Source organism: Cervus elaphus, chromosome 25 (assembly GCF_910594005.1).
Source record: "Cervus elaphus chromosome 25, mCerEla1.1, whole genome shotgun sequence".
NCBI lineage: Eukaryota > Metazoa > Chordata > Mammalia > Artiodactyla > Cervidae > Cervus > Cervus elaphus.
In genome coordinates this window covers 5163919-5179693 of record NC_057839.1, presented here as the reverse complement: position 1 = coordinate 5179693, position 15775 = coordinate 5163919, and the positions used below count along the sequence as shown (strand labels likewise).

The window sequence follows — 15775 nt, the reverse complement described above, 5'->3', positions numbered from 1 at the left end:
TTATAGTAAATAGCTACAATTTAGAATGTTGAAGAGATTATTAATGTTTACAAAGTTTGTCATTTATAAGCTGTGGTTAATTCTTTAGTGAGAAGATAGATATCTATGCTCCCTAAGTTAATTTATAAATTCAATGTAATCCTAATAAAAATGCCAACAAACTTTTTTATTTTGAGCTAGACAAGATGTTCATCGGAAAAAACAAACAAGAAAGGACAGAGAAAACGCTGAGAAGGAAAAGCTATGGTGGGAGAGGTGCCTCACCAGGCAAAACCTAACTATGAAGCCTCTGAAATTAAAAGTAGGGCACCGATGTGCAGAAAAGTAGGCCAGTCAAACAGAATGGAGAATCCAGAAACAGACTCAAGCATGTGTGAAAATCTGATATACGATAAAGATGTTATATCAAATCACTGCTATCAAGACTAACTTTTAAATAAATGACGCTGGGACAACTGGCTAGTTATTTGGAAAAGGTAAAATAAGATTTATATCTCACCCTATACACAAGAATAAACTTCAATTGAGATCAGGTCTCTAAATTTAAAATGTGAAACCGTACAAACACTACTAGAAAACATGCATCAGTTTCTCTATACACCTATGCAAGTAAATACACCTACGAAAACATGTTAAAATTCACTCATTATTACAAAAATAGAAATTAAGACTACAGTGAGATACCATTTCTCATCTATCAATCCAGCAAAAATTTAAAAAAATAATACATTCTATTGGTGAGGTGACAGAGAAATGAGCAGTATGATACAATGCTAGTTTACTTTGACCCAGCAATTGTATTATAGGAATTATTCAGGATGATACATCTATAATAAGGAAACACACAATACATGCAAAATACACTTTGTAACACTGTACATAAGTGAAAAATACTGGAAATAATCTAAATACCCAGACAAAGGAGAATATATGAGAATCCATACATCAGAATTCTCTCTTGCTGTTAATTAGGAAGATCTTTCTAAACTAGATGAAGTGATTTCCAGGTTAAAATAAAAAAAGGAAACTATAAAAGACTATCTGTGTTATGCCACATTTTGTTCAAGAAATAAAAAGGGAAAATAAAGCCTACATAAAGCTGCTCTTTTTGCAAAAAGGAACAGAGCATGAGTAAATCAGAAACAAATTGGCTACCCAAACAGGTGGGGTGTAAACAGAGTGGAAGCAAACGGGAGACGGGCAAAACTCTTTACAGTTTTTACTTTTAGAACCATGTTAATGGTTCACATGCTGGAAAGAGTAAATAAATAAATTCAACAAGGATGGACAAAACCTAACTATTTCAGATGAACAACACACTCATAATTGGTAAGGGAAAGTGCTGCACTCAATATGCCAGCAAATTTGGAAAACTCAGCAGTGGCCACAGAACTGGAAAAGGTCAGTTTTCATTTCAATCCCTAAGACAGGAAATGCCGAAGAATGTTCAAATCATGTACAATTGCACTCATTTCACATCCTAGCAAGATTATGCTCAAAATCCTTCAAGCCTGGGTTCAGTAGTACATGAACCGAGAACTTCCAGATGTATAAGTTGGATTTAGAAAAGGCAAAGGAACCAGAGATCAACATTCGCTGGATCATAGGAAAAACAAGAGAATTAAAAAAAACCCATCTACTTCTGCTTCATTGACTATGCTAAATCCTTTAACTTTGTGGATCACAACAATCTGTGGAATATTCTTGAAGAGATAGGAATACCAGACTACCTTAACTGTCTCCTGAGAAACTTGTATGCAGGTCAAGAAACAACAGTAAGAATCGTATGTGGAACAATGGACTGGTTCAAAATAGGGAAAGGAGTATGTCAAGGCTGTATGTTGTCACCCTGCTTATTTAACTGTATGCAGAGTACATCATACGAAATGCAGGGCTGGATGAAGCACAAGCTGGAAACAAGATTGCTGGGAGAAATATCAATAACCTCAGATATGCAGATGATACCACTTAAATGGCAGAAAATGAAGAGGAACTAAAGAGCCTGTTACTGAAGGTGCAAGAGGAGAGTGAAAAAGCTGGCTTAAAACTCAACATTCAAAAAATGAAGATAAAGGCATCCAGTCCCATCACTTCATGGCAAATAGATAAACAGTGGAAACAGTGTCAGATTTCATTTTCTTGGGCTCCAAAAATCACTGCAGATAGTGACTGCAGCCACAAAACTAAAAGACACTTCCTCCTTGCAAGAAAAGATATGACAAATCTAGACAGTGAATCAAAAAGCAGAGACATCACTTTTCCGACTAAGGTCCATTTAGTTAAAGCTAAGGCTTTTTCAGTAGTCATGTACGGATGTGAGAGTTGGACCCTAAAGAAGGGTGAATGCAGAGGAATTGATGCTTTCGAACTTTGGTGCTGGAGACGCCTGTTGAGGATCCCTTGGATAGCAAGGAGATCAAACCAGTCAATCCTAAAGGAAATCAACCCTGAATATTCATTGGAAGGACTGGCGCTGAAGCTAAAGCTCCAATACCTTGGCCACCTCAGATGAAGAACTGACTCATTTGAAAAGACCCTGATGGTGGGAAAGATTGAGGGCAAGAAGAGAAGGGGTGACAGAGGATGAGATGGTTGGACGGCATTGCTGACTCAATGCATGTGAGTTTGAGTGAACTCAGGGAGATAATGAAGGACAGGGAAGCCTGACACGCTGCAGTTCATGTGGCCGCAGAGCTGGACAAGATTTAATGACAGAACAACAACCAAAATTTATGAACATAGTATTTTGACTATATACCCTCAAGTTAAAAACAAAAAGAACTGCAAACAAATCCTGAACTTTAATGAATAATTTCAAAACTATATATATTTTAAGAATGAATAAATAAGCAAATATATTGAGGACAATAAGAGCCAGGTTTTTCACTGTTGGAAAAAATGGGGTAGGCAATGAACCCTGTGGCACTGGACTCAAGCTGGAGTTATTAAGTATGAAATCAAGGTTTTATTATGTGTTTATGTGTATATATGTGCATGTAATACACAAAATTGTTTACATGAAACATTCCTACACATGCATATAACACATACATGAATACACTAAAAATATGGACATAGACTTCCAGTTCTGTCTGCTAAAAGAATCCAGAAGTGATGACATTTCAGTAGCAATAAGCACACTCAGTGCCCAGATCTTGGTTTCTAAGTGCCCTTCTTCATTGAAAGGAACCTACGTTCCTTGAAGAAATGTTGCTTCCAAGGCTAGGAATATTTTGTTGTGCCAGAGTAAGGAAGTACTCCCACCGGTCAAATCTGGGACAGAGTAAATAAGGAAGCTATAGACTATAGTCCATAGGATAAAATAAGAATTTATAAGACTATGTGATATAAATAAGTGAGGAGAAAAGCTCTTTTTAATTCATTATTCTAACTGAAATTATCATTTGGCAATCACCACAGTAATACCTGTTTCAGGCAAGAATCATCAATGGATGTTCAAGTATAAGGAGAAATAGATATATACCTGGCCTAAGTAACTCCCTATGAAATATTTAAGGTCAATATTACCTGTTACAGTACAAATAGACATCATGTGCCATCTGATGTGACATACTGAGAAAGTGTAACAGTACTCCTGGAGTGTTCCCATCAAAAATACATTGCTGTTGTTCAGTCTCTGAGTCGTGTCTGACTCCTTGCAACCCCATGGACTGCAGCATGGGACTGCAGCATGCCAGGCTTCCCTGTTCTTCACTATCTCCTTGAGTTTGCTGCAGCTCATGTTCACTGAATTGGTGATGCCATCCTACCACCTCATGCACTGCCGCCCTCTTCTCCTCCTGCCTTCAATCTTTCCTAACTTTAATTATATGGACCTTTAGAGTCTTTAAAGAGATTTGACAATTAAATACAACACATGATCACAGATTGAACCCTAGAAAGGAAAGCATTTGGTCATTTTTGTATTCCAGGAAGGACATTAGTGGTAATTCCTAAACTGTAAAAGGCAGCTCAGCTAAAACTATGCATCAATGTTAGTTTCCTGATTTGACCATTGTACTATGGTTATATAAAAGATAAACTTCAACACTGAGTAACAATTTAAGGGTAACGGGATACCTGGTTTGCAACTTACTCTCAAATGTTTCAGATAAAAATGTATATACATGGAGAGAGAGAAAATAAAATGCAAATATGGTGAAACTGACAACTGAGCAATCTGGGTGAAGGGTATGCAGTAATAATTTTACAACCTTCCTGGCAGTTTGAATTTCAAAAATTTTGAAATAGTTTACTAAAGACTTGTATGAATTCCAGTTGCCACGTAATACTGGGCAATGTGACAAAAATCTTACTTTGCATTCATCAAAAAATAGAGGTAAAAAGCACCAAAAAAGAATTACTGGTAACACTTGACAGGAAGAACAAATCTCATTGACATAATGTTGAGTGGAAGACAAAAACAAGAGTATGTAATGAATGGTTTCATTTATATGAAGTTCAAGAGTATTTGTACATGTAAAGCTGGTACAAAGTTAGAAGGTGGGAGTACTCACTCAAAAGGGACATGGCAGAACTTTTTTGGAATGCTAGAAGTATTCTATACCATGAGCTGGGTAATAATTTAAGGGGGTATATGTATGTAGCACTCACTGAGTTGTACACCTAAGATATGGGCGCTTTGAGTGTAAGTGAGTTAAAATTTACAACAACAACAAATCTTTTGATTAAAAGAAGCAGTAGTCTAAACCACTGAAAAGCAAAAGAAACTGGAAGAAAAAATTAAATATTGGTAAATCTCAATAGAAACTATAGATTAATTACATAATAAAGAAAACCACTCAAGTTAAAAGTAGCAAGATATTCAAACAAAAAACTGTTATTTTTTTAAAAGGTGTTTACACATACCTTAAATTTCTCCAGATTCCTAATTTCACCTAAGAGATGTTTAATTTCACCATTCTTCTGCTCCAACATGGCAAGCAACCGTTCCTGCTGTTCAAATTCAGCTTGAGACCCTTTCATTTGTAGCAATGTAGCGATCTGTAACTAGAAAAAAAAAAAAATTCTCCCCCATAAAATTGAGTGGGGGAGAAGATTCTGATAACTATATTTTTGTTACAATTCATATTTTGTACTATATACTACTTTGGTTTCATTTTGGAAGCTAAACAAATTAGCTGTGTCTAGTTTAATACTCTTAATAATTTGAAAATATTTATTTCAGATAGCCTAGTTACAGACATAACTCTTTAGTACTTATTTCGACTACTTATGCATTGGTATCTGAAGTCCATAACAATTATCTGTACTTCTGTGAAACATAGTTGAACTGCATGGCTGTGGTCTAGAAGTCACCAGTTAAGTGGTAAAGAAACCTGGTGGAATGCCATAATGTACTCACCATATGCACTCTCATTAAGGGTCTGGTGCAGTTCCTCAAAAATTTTAATGAAATTCAGTAGTATTCAGTGGGGGAAATTATTAAGCTACTCACATTCACAAATGTGAGTTTTACAAAAGACAAGGATGGAAAGCAAAGGTAAAGGGCAATCCAAGGATCTTGAAGCAAACTTCAATATAAAGTTACGTTTTAAGAGCAGCCATCAACCTACCTAATTATGACTCTACCTAAACTTGGAGGTGCACAGTAATCAGAAGGGAATTAGCTAAAACCTAAACCTAGCATTCCTTTCTGCCTTTGGAAATTTCTGGAGCTCTAAAAAGTGTGAATTAGTTAAAATACATTTTTGAGTACAGCAATGATATGAAGTTGCAGCTATGGTTATAAGTAAGAGACAAAGAAGACTTTTAACATTTTTAAGGATCCACTTTTCGCTCCTGCTTCATACTGGAATTCCCCGGTGGCTCAGATGGTGAAGCATCTGCCTACAATGCAGGAGACCCAGGTTCAGTCCCTGGGTCGAGAAGATCTCTTGGAGAAAGAAAGGGCAACCCACTCCAGTACTCTCGCCTGGAAAAGCCCATGGACGGAGGAGCGAGGTAGGCTACAGCCCATGGGGTCGCAAGGAGTCGGCCACGACTGAGCGACTTCACTTTCACTTTTTCACTTTCATACTGGAAGCTAGACACATTGATCCCCCCAAAATTCAGAATGCCACCTGTGTCTAAAGATAGTTTGGGGTAGCAGAACTGTGAGAGATTAATAACAATAGCCCAACAAATACAAAAAGAAAACAAAGAGCAAATATGAGAAAATTTACAAAGAAATAATACCCAGATGGGGAGAGCCAAGGTAAACCAGACAGCACAACTGAAATCCTCAGAAATAAAAGGCACAGTTCTCATCTATTAAGTCAGCACTTTCCTATTTGCCAACCATGTAAGCATGCTGCTGTGCCCTCACTTAACTCCAGGACGACTCTTAAGAGGCAACTTCTATCACCTCTATTTTACAAATGAGGGGACTAATACTTGAAAAATAAACATGTTTGTCCAAAGTCACACAGCTAACAAGTGAGACTAAGATTCAATCCCAAGTTCATCTGATGCCAAAGTTTAATCACTGATCTTTCTTATTTCTTTGGTACATCTCATCATCCTTAAAAGAGGCAGGAAACCTTACAGACTTCTATTAAGCATTACCACTTCAGGAGAGTTAGGCACAACAGATCAGGAATCTAAGGGTTGGCATAATACTGGAATCTAATTTCCACATGCTTTTCTGTTACCAGCCGTTCGACAAAAATGATGCCCAACAAACCTTAAAATTAAAAGGGCTTATATGCATGACTTGAGAAACTCCAAGGAAAGGAAATTCAAACTTCAGTCTATAAATAAGCCTTTGTGGGAGAACTGAAGAATGGTGAAAGAGCTAGTTTTAGTTGAGGTAGACATTTCAGGGCTACCCTCAGAAAGAAACCAGGCCAACAGTACGACAGAAAAATTTTTTAATACTTGATTTTTCCCATTACAAAGAAAGAGCTAATGGCAAGGCTACTGAGTAAGAATTAAAAACTCAAGGCTACTGAGTAAGAATTAAAAACTCAATCAATCCATGAATGTTACATATACCACTAAAATCTACACAGAATTAAATGTTTTTAAATAAAATATAAAAGGGATCTCTCATTCAATTAAAAAATTTTTTTCTAAGGTCATGTAGTTCTACAAATAATCATGTAAGTGTATTACTTCTACAAGTCATACTGATACAAAATAAGGTTTAATAAATCTTACACTAATTCTTACCTTCATTCTTTGCATCCATTCTCTATTAAATGCATTTTGCTTCTTTAGTGACTGATACTTGACTTTCATGCTGATAAGCTGACGTTCCATTGCTGCCCTTCGATCCTCCACCTAGAAAATAATAACATGTTTAATTATGCTTTTATTAAGCATATACCAATTTAAATTATGCCAATTTAATCAATGGAATATTTATATGTACCTCTGCAAACAAAGAGCTGCCTTTACTGTTAGGGTCCAAGGCTTGCTGGAGGGCCTGGTCTAGCTGCACCTGAAGGTCCTGTTTCTCTACACGAGCTTTCTAAATTCAAAAGAGAAAACAATTCAGCTTCTTGAGATAAGATTAGCAAGAAAACAACTTATATAAATTGGAAAACAACTTATATAAATTGGTATTACTATAATCACAATACCTCTAAGGCATTATAGTAAGAAACCGCTTCTTTCTCTCGCTCTTCTTTTTCTCCTTTAAGCCGGTCTACCTGGCGCATTAAATTAGCATTAAGAAGTTCGAGTTGTTCTTGTCTGTACTGCAGTTCATTCACTTCTTCTTGGAGGGTGGTCTATTAAACAGGAATTGAAAAAGAAGAAACTCTTGAATAATCCTTCAGTTAGCAGCAGTCAGTTTATCTATCAGCAGAGGTTAACACTCAAAACTAAAACTAATAACTAGTCAAAGATTATTAAAGTGCATAATAAAGAAAATAGCAAAATTCTGTAAAGCAATTATCCTTCAATAAAAAATAAATTTTAAAAAACTCAAAAAAAATTTTTTAATTACTTTTTTAAAAAGTGATCAAATAAAAGACTCCAGAGACTGTTTCTTTTCTAAGAATTTAAAATTTTCATTTTTAAGTTAATTTTAGCTTACAATGAAAAAAATTATACTCATATATCAACTTCTACTGTATGGATAACAGCAAACTCTGGAAAGGGGTACCAGATCACTTTACCTGCCTCCTGAGAAACCGCTACGCAGGTCAAGAAGCAGCAATTAGAACCGGACGTGGAACAGTAGATGGGTTTAAAATCTCAAAGTTAGTAAGTCAAGGCTGTATATTGTCACACTGCTTATTTAACTTATATGCAGAGTACACCATTTGAAATGCCAGGCTGAATGAATCACAAGCTGGAATCAAGACTGCCAGGAAAAATATCAACAACCTCAGATATGCAGATGATACCACCCTAATGGCAGAAAGTGAAGAGGAACTGAAGAGCCCCCTGATGAAGGTGAAAAAGGAGAGTGAAAAAGTTGGCTTAAAACTCAACATTCAAAAAAACGAAGATCATGGCATCTGGTCCCATCACTTCATGGCAAATAGATGGGGAAAAAGTGGCAGATTTTATTTTCTTGGGCAGGAAAATCACTGCAGACAGTGATTGCAGCCATGAAATTAAAAAGATGCTTGTCCCTTGGAAGGAAAGCTATGACAAACCAAGACAGCATATTAAAAAGCAGAGACATTACTTTGCCAACAGAGGTCCGTATAATCGAAGCTGTGGTTTTTCCAGTAGTCATGTACAGATATGAGAGTTGGACCATAAAGAAGGCTGACTGCCGAAAAATTGATTCATTTGAACTGTGGTATTGGAGAAGACTCTTGAGAGTCCCTTGGACTTCAAGGAAATCAAACCAGTCAATCCTAAAGGAAATCATTGGAAGAACTGAAGCTGAAGCTCCAATACTTTGCATACCTGACACAAAGAGCCGACTCACTGGAAAAGACCTTGAAGCTGGGAAAGACTGAGGGCAGGAGGAGAAGGGGGTGACAGAGAATGAGATGGTTGGGGGACATTACTGACTCAATGGACATGAGTTTGAGAAAGCTTTGGGAGATAGTGAAGGACAGGTGTTAGGGAAATTAAATGGTCTTGTCTAGGCTTCAGAGACAAAGCAGAGCAGGCCTCTGACCTTGCTTCTAGCCTGCCTGGACACTAGCCTGCTGTGAGTGCAAGGAGTGCAGCACCACAGATAAGATGGGGAAGAATTTTGAGACCTTGGAGGGACCCTGGCCAACCAAGCCCCGGCATAACAACATTCCAAGTTTTACAAGACAAAACAAACAGCACTAACATGAAACCAGGCTTGCAATTTGGTCACAGACTGATGATTATACCAGTTTTCATCCTGGGATTATAAGCGGGAACCCTGAACTGCAATTTTTTGAAGTCTAACCCAAGGAGCGGACATCCTGCCTGGGACCTTGGGACAACTGGGGCTCCAGATGTGCTCTGACACGGGACTTCCCAGCACCGTTTGAGTCTGGACGTTGGTAAAAACCCAATTTGGTGACATATCCTTTGTTCTATTTCTCTTTTCTTTTAATGTTAGTATACTGAAAGTAAGCTAGATAATTCTCTAATAAACATTTGTATTATTTATATAGAACAAGTGGCTTAATTTGTTAACAAATCCTTTGAACCTGAGACGAAAGTGAAAACTTGCGGCAAAACAATAGGGTGCTGCAGTCCATGGGGTCGCAGCAGTCAGACCGGACTGAGCAGCTGAACAACAAATCAACTTCTGCTGGACCAACTTTTATATTGGGCTTTTATGACACAAACTAGAATCAGAATAAATGTGTAAATTCTTCCAGAGGTTCCATTAATCTGAAAGTATTAATAATACTGCCTTACATAATCATCTAACCTAAAGCTTTACTGTATTTGAAGGAATCCATTTAAAAACTTATTTTTTAATTAGATCAAAGTTAGGCGAAAAAATATCTCAGTCTTAAAAATAGCTCATAAGGATTATTACAAAAACATGAAAAATATACAGTCAGAAAAAGGAGAAAAGTCCATAATACACATGCCATAAAAATTACCTTCACATTTTCCATTTCAGTCAGCTCAATTTGAAGAGTCAGCATCTCTGAAGACATACTTTCATGTACACGTTCAGACATTATTTGCATTTCCTTTGATTTACTAGAAAGGAGTTCCTGCTGATGATCCACTTTGTGCTTCAGCTGCTTTTCACTTAGCCGAGCTTCATCTAACTCAGCTTTCAGTGTTTCTAACTAAAAAAAAGAAAAAAAAAGAAAATTCACAATCTTACATAGTAAAAGGTAGTAAAGGTCATCAGAACATACAATTGTAGTACAAACTGTTCTGGTACCTGCAGGACAACTATTTTGGAAGGCAATCAAGCTGAACAAAATTATTTAACCCCTTTTCCAAAAATGTCACATTGCTTCAGTCTTGGAAAACTAATACAGGCATACCTTGTCTTACTGCGTTTTGCTTAATTGTACCTCTCAGACACTACATTTTTTTCACACAAGGAAAGTCTGTGGCAATCCTGAGCAAAGCAAGTCTACCAAGCAAGTTTTTTCAATAGCATTTGCTCACTTCTTGTTTCTGTGCCATATTTTGGTAATTCTCACAATCTTTCAAATTTTTTCATTATTTTATTTGTTATAATGATCTGTGATCAGTGATCTTTGATGTCACTGTTGTAAATGCTTTGGGGCATCACAAACCACACTCCTTTAAGAGGGTGAATTGAATTGACAAATTGACTGCTCCCCTGAATGGTCTTTCTTCTCTCTCTTCCTCTCCTGCTGCTGCTAAGTTGCTTCAGTCGTGTCCGACTCTGTGCGACCCTAGACGGCAGCTCACTAGGCTCCTCTGTCCCTGGGATTCTCCAGGCAAGAATACGGGAGTGGATTTGCCATTTCCTTCTCCAATGCATGAAAGTGAAAAGTGAAAGTGAAGTCGCTCAGTCGTGCCCGACTCTTAATGACCCCATGGACTGCAGCCTACCAGGCTCTTCTGTCCATGGGATTTTCCAGGCAAGAGTACTGAAGTGGGGTGCCATTGCCTTCTCCGCTTCCTCTCCTAGGGTCTTCCTATTCCAAGACACAACAATATGAAATTAGGCCAATTACTAACCCTATAATGGCCTCTGAGTGTTCTCACCTCTCACTTTAAATCAAAAACTAGAAATGATTATGCTTAGTGATGAAAGGCTTATTTAGAGCAGACAGGCTGAAAACTAGGCCTCTTGCGTCAGCTAACCAAGTTGTGAATTGAGAGGAAATGTTCTTCAAGGAAGTTAGAATTGCTACTCGAGTGGACATACAAATGATAAGGAAGCTGAAGAGTTTAGTGCTGATATGGAGACAATTTTAGAGGTCCAGACAGCAGATCAAACCAGAAACAACATTCCCTTAAGCCAAAGTCTAATACAAACTGTCTTCAATTTTATGATGGTTAAGAGGCAGGTGGAAGCTGCAGAAGAAAATTTTGAGGCTAACAGAGGTTGGTTCATGAAGTTTAAGAAAAGAAGTTGAAGCCAATGCTCACTAAGCATTCTGAAAATCCTAGGGCCTTAAAAATTGCATTTAATCTACTCTGCTTGTGCTCTATAAATGGGACAACACCTGGCTGACAGCACATCTGTTTACAACATGGTTTACTGAATATTTGAAGTCTACTATTGAGACCTACTGCTCAGAAAAAAGAGTCCTGTCAAAATATTACTGCTCACTGAAAATGCACCTGGTCACCAAAGTGAGATGTAGAAGATTCAGGTTGTTTTCGTGCCTGGTAACACAAGATCCACTCTGCAGCCTATAGGATCAAGGAGTAATTTTTGACTATTAATTCTTACTACTTAACTGCTGCAATTTCATGATTAAATGTTAATAGATGAGGAGTTGCTTCTTATGGATGAGCAAAGAGAGTGGTTCTGAGATGGAATCTGCCCTTGGTGAAGATGCTGTGAAGACTGCTGAAATGACAACAAAGGATTTAGAATAGGACATAAACTTAGTTGACAAAGTAGTGACAGAGTTTGAGACTGGGCTTTCCAGGTGGCACTAGTGGTAAAGAATCCACCTGAAAATGCAGGAGAGGTAAGAGATGTGGGTGGGTTTGATCCCTGAATTGGGAAGGTCCCCTGGAGGAGGAAATGGCAACCAACTCCAGTATTCTTGCCTGGGAAATCCCATGGACAGAGGAGCCTTGCAGGCTATAGTCCATGGGGTCTGAGGCATAAAGGTTGGACACTACTGAGCATCTGAGCAGCAGCAGCAGAGTTTGAGACAATTGGGTCCAATTTTGAAATAAGTTCTACTGTGGATAAAATGCCATCAAACTGCTTTGGTGCTACAGAGAAACTGCTCATAAAAGGAAGAGTCAATTGATATTGTTGACTTATTTTAAGAAATTGCCATAGCCAACCCAACCTTCAGCAACCACTGCCCCGATCAGTCAGCAGCCATCAACACAGATGAAAAAAAAAAAAAGATGACTTTTTTTTTGAAGTCTCAGATCATGGTCAGTTATTTTCAAGCAATAAAATATTTTAAAATTAAGGTATATACACTGCTGTTTTTAGACCCAAAGCTATTGCACACTTTTAAAGAATACTTTGGAAACTAAAAAATTCATGTGACTCACTCTACTGCAGTAGTCTGGAACTTTCCCTGCGGTATCTCAGAGGTATGCCTATATGCGTCACATCCTCCTTACAGCAGGAGGATGAAGCTTTAGGGACAAGGTTTAACCTGTCTCACATTCCTCAAATGTAAGACTATAAGTGATTCTACCTGCGTTATTGTGCGGCTCTCAACCAAGAATGGGTGGGTAAAACATTCGGCACCACATCTAACATTCACTAAATGGTTTGTTAATAAAAGTCTTTTACTTGATGTCCAGGGTTACCATTATCATCTATATTGAATTATATTGAATAGGGTCTCAACATTCCTAGACTATATCCTGATTATTTGTTTACTATTTAAAAAATAAAAGACACTTCTATTTTCTCTTCCCCTTTCAATTTTATCATGTGAAATAAAAATTTCAGCTGATTGATGTATGTTGATATGTGTATGTCCTTCTGAAAAACATCACTGAATGACCCAAACTTACTGTATGATGAGATGACTGGGGTTTCCTATTTGGCCAAAGCTAAGCATCTTTTAATAGGCAGTGACATGCCTTGTTTTATAAGCACACAAATAATCCTTACACGTAATCAGAGTAGGTCTGGACTCCTGGCCATGTTGCTGCCGTGTGAAAAATGAATGGCATGACAGCAATAAAGCAAACAGGCTACCTGGACAGTAGTGGAGAGATGATGGTGAGCTGGACTACAGAGTAGCGGAGACAGATATTTTGTAGCGTAAGTTCTTAAGAGCTTGTTGATGTGAGAAATGTGAGAAATAAGTGAAAGAAAGATGGCAAGTAAAACTCCAAATTATTGGTACAAGTAATCTGAGAACATAAGTAAGACTGAAAATATTTTTTGAATGATTTAGTCTTTAGCAAAAAGCCATCTCTATAACTGGCCTCACTTTAGACTCAATATTTTGTACATTACTCTTTTTTGTTTAGGTACTGAAAGTTATTGCTAAACTGAAAATATCCATGAAGAAGAAAAAAAGCATCCATATCAGTTATTGGTGTCTCAACCTGTGTAGCTTCAGACAAGCTGGATTATTATTTGTTAGAGTGGTAAGCAAGATGATTCTATGCATTGCATGAAAGCATATTTTGATAGTTATATTTTCCTGCATATTAGGAAAAAAAAATAACCAGCTCAAACATATTTCATTGATACTGTTACTTAAAATTAGAGAACATTTAAGAGAGAGTCAATTTAATGAGAATTAATTAACAGCACAGGTGGTACAGATATATAAAAATCTTAAAATATGCTACATGAAACACAATGAAGCAGGCTTTGAAATAAGAGAACTAAATTTTGACTGATAGTCTCTAGTTCTATAATCTTGTCCAACTTTACTCAATCTGTTTAAACATTGGTTTTCTCATGTTATATGGAGATAATAATGGTGCCTCCCTTAAGGAGTTGTGTATGAACTGGATCATATGTATTAGTTTATCTTCAATAAACAAACTGTAAAATATACATTTTATAGTTGTAAAATATACAACTCTAATGCACATTAATTTACCAAAAACTATTGGTTTCTTTGCGGAATTATAAAGTGTACCACAAGTTGCAGTGAAGGCTAGGAAACTAGTCTTTCTGAAAAGGGACCGGTATCCTAAGCACTCTAAAGGAGGCCATGCTGATCAGAGCTAAAACTCCTTAACAAATACGCAGTTGCTAAAATTAAATAATTCAATTTAACTACTAAAATGTTATTTAAACAAACTGCTAAGGTAAACTACTGTTTCTCAGTGTTTCCACTCCTCACATTAAGATGATGGAACCCCTCATCTCAGCTATTTTGCATAGACGGTAGTAAGAAAATCTTTCATCATCTAAAGTTTACAAATGGTTTCATGAGCACGAAATACTTCTGTTCCAAAATACACAGATACACAAACCTTTTTTTTTAGTTCATTCACTTCCTGCCCGTGGCTTCTGCTCAGTGTTTCTTCTAATTTCTCCAGATGCATTTTCTGTTGTTGTTTAATAGCTTCACATTCAGAGCTCAAACTTTCTAACATTCGACTCTTGAGCTCAACTTCTCTCTGAAGAGTGTATTTTTCTTGTTCGTAGCTCTGGAAACAGATTCAATTATAATTCAGTTACATAAAAATAAAGCCATCACACATAAGCAGGTTTCATCTTTGAATCATTCCTATTTCACACATTTGTTGCTTTCTAAGTAACAACCACATGTTAAATCTGGAATAACTATAGCTAGTATTAATGTAAAAAAAAACCCTGAGAGGTGATTTGAGACTAAATTAAAGTTCATGCTGGGGATACAGTAATTGCTTCTATGTCCTGCCAAAGAAGTAAAAAGTGATCTATGGCTGTCAAGTCAAGTAGTCGCTGCTAGGAAGAAAAAAAAAAATTAATAGCACTTAAGTTTTCCTAGTAAGAATTATTTGGTTTCATAACAACATTCTCTACTTGTAGCTCTAAGTAAAATGAAGAAAATGTCATTAGTTCAAACCTCTTCAACAAGCTTTAAAAAAATAAGATAAAAGTAGATTTAAAAGGAAAGAAATAACAATAAGGGTGGTCACTATTTTTAACTGCTATGTTTAAATTTGGAGATCACAGTTTAAATACATTACTGAGCATTTTCTAAGTAAAACTGATTTATTCATTCTTTTAATAAAAGCATGTCAGATATTAGGGATGCAGCCGTGAACAAGAGAGACAAAATTCCCCTCTCTCATGTCATGTCTCTCATGAGGGTGGGGACAAATAACTCAGACGGAGGCAACAGCTCCTGCGGAGCCCATAAGGCAGGACTAATATAGTTAAGAACAGGGGACAGTAATTCATAAGATAAGGTCAAAGGTTGAAAGAGGCTGGGTTACATGGAGGTCTACAAATCCAGGTAGAGAATTCAGTTTCTGTTGTAAATAAAATGGGAAGCTGCTCTGTGCTTTCAGCAGAACCGTGACATGATTTTTTATGTGCTCCTCAATGACCACCTGGCTGATGTGTGAAGAGTGAACTGTGTGAATGGCAATCTGGAAGACAGGCAACCTAGTCAGGAGGCTATGATAACAGTCCAGGGGAGAGATGATGGTGGTCTGACCTAGAGCACCAGATGTTCTGTAGGTCAAGTTTTTAGAGATTACTAGTGGATTAAATATGAGAAATATGGGACAGAAAGATACTGAGTAAAACTCCTAGATTTGTGGCTCAAGT

At 37.0% G+C, this 15775-nt stretch overlaps 1 protein-coding gene across 5 annotated transcripts in view; it reads right to left on the bottom strand.

Moving 5' to 3' along the window:
• SPDL1 (spindle apparatus coiled-coil protein 1) overlaps positions 1–15775 on the bottom strand; it is a 31173-nt gene that overhangs the window by 8130 nt on the left and 7268 nt on the right. For all 5 annotated transcript variants that reach the window (XM_043887736.1, XM_043887733.1, XM_043887735.1 and 2 more), the window contains exons 3-8: positions 14488–14664; positions 10005–10199; positions 7587–7736; positions 7376–7474; positions 7174–7284; positions 4870–5010 (exon numbers count right to left, since the gene is read on the bottom strand). In XM_043887736.1, coding sequence (XP_043743671.1) covers positions 4870–5010; positions 7174–7284; positions 7376–7474; positions 7587–7736; positions 10005–10199; positions 14488–14664 — 873 coding nt within the window. The remainder of the gene's footprint in view (positions 1–4869; positions 5011–7173; positions 7285–7375; positions 7475–7586; positions 7737–10004; positions 10200–14487; positions 14665–15775) is intronic.